The sequence below is a fragment of the Octopus bimaculoides genome, chromosome 19, assembly GCF_001194135.2.
Source record: "Octopus bimaculoides isolate UCB-OBI-ISO-001 chromosome 19, ASM119413v2, whole genome shotgun sequence".
NCBI classification, from domain to species: domain Eukaryota; kingdom Metazoa; phylum Mollusca; class Cephalopoda; order Octopoda; family Octopodidae; genus Octopus; species Octopus bimaculoides.
Window position 1 is genome coordinate 53,410,607 of NC_068999.1, and position 4,086 is coordinate 53,414,692.

A 4,086-nucleotide genomic window follows, 5' to 3' on the forward strand; every position below is an offset into this window, starting at 1 on the left:
TCTATCAGTCTCTTTTGCCAAACCGCTAAGTTACGGGGATGTAAACACACCAGCATTGGTTGTCAAGCGATGTTGAGGGGACAAACACAGACACACAAATACACACATATACATATATATATATATATATAAATATACAACAGGCTTCTTTCAGTTTCCGTCTACCAAATCCACTCACAAGGCTTTAGTCGGCCCGAGGCTATAGCAGAAGACACTTGCCCAAGGTGCCACGAAGTGGGACTGAACCCAGAACCATGTGGTTGGTAAGCAAGCCACCTACCACACAGCCACTCCTGCACCTTTGTAACATTGCAAACATTCAAAAAGAAAAAAATAACAAAAGAAAACATTAACTTTTTGGCTTTTTTTTTATATTAAAATATTTTTCCTTCTTTTTGACATAATCATCACAAACATTGCTATCATAGTCTCTGCCTCTTCATTATCACCATGATCATCAACATCATCATCAACTGCCTCTCTTTCAGTATTTACCAGTGTACAAGATTCAGCCTACCTCTACCTGGCTCACGCATGGCTGAAACAGGTTGGATTTTACAGTGATGTCAAGACAGTTTTATGCAGTTTTAATTGCTTGATTGTGTCTGTATTGGAAATATCAAAAGGGTCCAAGAACTCCTTCAACCCCCACCCGCTCATGGTAGCAGAACTCATGCCAAATGTCGACTCTGTCAGTGTTGTTGTTTGATTTTTCCAAGATGGTTCTGACAATCAGTGCTGATATCTGTAAGTTTTTTGTTTTTTTATAGAACAGGTGGTGTTTGGCAATATTTTATAGTAAATTAGTGATTGGCAGGTGGTGTATTTTATATTATATTAGCATGGTAGTTTGTATTTGGTATATTTCATAAATACATTAGGATCAGGGAAAATTTTATAGTCCATCTATTGTAATCCTAGATAGTTTTGTTGATTCATCAGCAACAAAAATGTAATGTTGGTTGCTAATAGTAACAGACTTTAACCAGTTGACCTTGTTAGAAAGTAGAGTTGTGAACACTTTACAGTCTGCTGTATTGTTGTTGTGGCTATCATCAACATCATCGTCATCATCATCATCACCGTTGTCACTGACACCATCATGTGCAGTGTTGCTATGGGCTGATCCCTGCCCATTTGTCATATGTCCATTGAGCTGCTGAGGCTGGACTACCTCGGCTCCATTTGCTCCATCACCAGAACCCCCCAGTTTTTCCAGGTCCCAAACAATAATCTGCTTATCATTGCCACCGGACACCATAAATCGGTTGCTAAGGAAATCCACTTGACTCACACCCTGGTTGTGACCCCTCAGAGAAAAACGGTCCCGAAGATGTTTGCGGTTGCTATCAAACACTTTAACAATACCATTCTCTAGGGCACAGGCCAAGAAAAAACCATTGGGTGAGAAGTTGATATGATGAATAAGAGGCGGATTTAAGATTTGGGCCTCGTCAATGTTTTCTCCGAGCAACTCTTGCATGTTAATTTCATTCATCACCTTTGGTTTAGCAAAATACCAGTGTATCAACTTGCAGTCCAGTCCAGCAGTCATCACCTCCCACTGGTGGTTCGGTCGGAATACAACAGCAGAACATATATTAGAGTGCTTACTACGCAAAGTTTTTATCACTTTCCTCTCCTGGAGCGAGAAGATCTTTGTTTCACCGGAATCATCGCACGAGGCAAGTAAGGTTTCTTTATCATTGATGTTCAGTTGATTAATTTCTTCAATGTTGTAATGGTATGTTTCAACAGGTGTCAGAAATGTCCGCTTGTCAAACTGACAAATCTTCTTATTGAAAGCAGCAAACAAGAGTGAGCTATCTTTAGTGAACCGCAGCGATGTACAGTCGTCATCACTGTCATCGGGGACATATTGGTGCAGGAGCTGTTGTGTAGCAGAGTCCCATAAATTCAACGCTCCGTTCTCTCCTCCAGCAGCAATCAGACTCTCAGCATGGTCTACACACAGCAGTGATCCACTGTCGCTACTCTGGTATGTTACAGTTGCCTAGAATAACAAAAAGATAAATAGATTAATAAATAATAGATTAATAGATTAATAGATAAATAAAGTCAATCAAATTTATAGAATGATTATGTTTTCTGCTTTTTCTCTTCTTTTTATTGTATATTTTTCTATCTATCTTTCTATTTATTTATTTTTATCAATGGTTTTCACCCTTTTTTTTACCTATGGACCCCTTTGATTACTATTTTACTCAGGTGGATCCCCATAGCCATTCCATATTTAAAAACTAGTTTAATAGATACTTATTTCAAAATTCCTTTTTTTTTTTTTGTTTTGTCTATTTTTTTGTTTTGTTTTTCACCCGTTCACTTGTGGCTGGAAACATGTTAAACTATGTAAAACATCAGAGAAAGAAATCTGAAGTAAATTTTTTTTTTTTCATGGACCCTTGACATACTACTCTGTGTTCCCAATTTACTATTTTGCTTGCATAGACCCCAGTTGAAAACCATTGATCTATATCTGTCTATATAGAGAGATAAGTAAAGGTAGAGTTACCTTCTCAAGTCACACTGCCTCATAAGGGCCGGTTTCCTGGTGTGTATATTCCCCACCTGGGTAGGACACTGGTGTGTCATAGGACTACTCATTTTTGCTAGCTGAGTGAACTGGAGTAACGTGAAATGAAGTGTTTTGCTCAATAACACGTGTCACAAAGTGATCAGAAAGGATCTTCAGACACTGGGCCTCATTGAGGAAATAATAAGGGACTAGAAGTTGTGGTGATTTGCTGTGCTTGAGAGGATGCGTTAAGTCAAGTAAAATCACAGTCATCCACACATACAAGCTTGTCTATTACAGGTGCCCGTGCCACATAAGATGCAGTCATATACTGATGCTGCGTAAATGCACCCATGTCAGTGGCACGTAAAAAGCACCCAGCACACTCTGTAAAGTGGTTGGCATTGGGAAGGGCATCGAGCCATAGAAACCATGCCACAACAGAGAGTTGGAGCCTGGACAGCTCCCCGATTGGCCAGCTCCATGTCAAACTGTCTGACCCATGTTAGCATGGAAAACAGACATTAAACAAGGATGATGATGATGATACTAGAATAACCAACAAACCAAAGTAAACTTAACAAAGGAGACACCTACATTGACCTATACTGTTGGTGCTTGGGTATGATGGTTGGTATCATTTGTGGAAATGGTTCACAAGAAAAAAAAATGTCATTTACTCTAAGAATGAAAGATAAAAATGCAAAAAAACAAAAAACCTGAAAATCACTCACCCCTACCCCAAATACAATAATGACAAAAGTATGATAAACTTACCATTATCAAAATGGCGAAGATATGTGAACTTTTCACAAATTCGTTAATAGCAACAGGTGCTGTAGAAATATCTGCTTTCAAGTGTTCTAGTAATTAGTATTCATTCGAGTTATTCTAATAATATCTGTTCACTTCTGATCTGATATCCTTACACAGCTGCTTCAGTAATATGTTCACAGATGTACTTATATCTATTCACTGGTGTTCTAGGAATATGTTAAAAACAGGTGTTATTCTGCGATCAAGGTGTTCCATAAATTTTTCTTCACAGCAGTTCTATCTGTTCAGAGATGTTCTACCAATAATTAGTATCTGTTTACATTTGTCCTAGTAAACACATTCATCGGCGTTTGCTAGTGTTAACAGATGGGTGAATGAGAAAGAGCCTGTAAAATACAATAATATAAAGATCTGAAAATAGAGACAACCAAAATAAGGAGATTATAAAGACAGAAACAATCCCGGATCTAGTTCAAAACGGGGGCGCCAGTATTTTCTTAACAAAACACTTTGAAACTTGGGACACTGGTAGAATGTGTCATATAAAACATCTTTTTCTCTTAGTCTTCTTAAGAAAAATTATTATATTGCAACTTATTTCATGTTAAAGTTGTCGTATTTCTGTAATTTCAACCAATGACTGACGTCCATTCAGCCGAATGCAGTAAGTGCTGACTACGTAAACAAACGATTCTGGCGGTGATAAAATTATTATTTCCTTGTCAAAAAATGGCTGAAGCATATTGGCAGTAGCTAATAAACCTTTCTATTAT

At 37.9% G+C, this 4,086-nt stretch overlaps 1 protein-coding gene across 4 annotated transcripts in view; it reads right to left on the reverse strand.

Moving 5' to 3' along the window:
* Positions 1-349: 349 nt before the first annotated feature.
* The window catches only part of LOC106875426 (WD repeat-containing protein 53), an 8,697-nt gene continuing 4,960 nt past the window's right edge, over positions 350-4,086 (reverse strand). For 3 of the 4 annotated variants that reach the window (XM_052974689.1, XM_014923570.2, XM_014923571.2), the window contains exons 2-3: positions 3,314-3,699; positions 350-2,014 (exon numbers count right to left, since the gene is read on the reverse strand). In XM_052974689.1, the coding sequence (XP_052830649.1) occupies positions 896-2,014; positions 3,314-3,316 (1,122 nt within the window). In that variant the 5' untranslated portion in view covers positions 3,317-3,699 and the 3' untranslated portion in view covers positions 350-895. Of the gene's footprint in view, positions 2,015-3,313; positions 3,725-4,086 lie in introns of all 4 variants that reach the window. The other variant, XM_014923572.2, reaches the window with a different exon arrangement.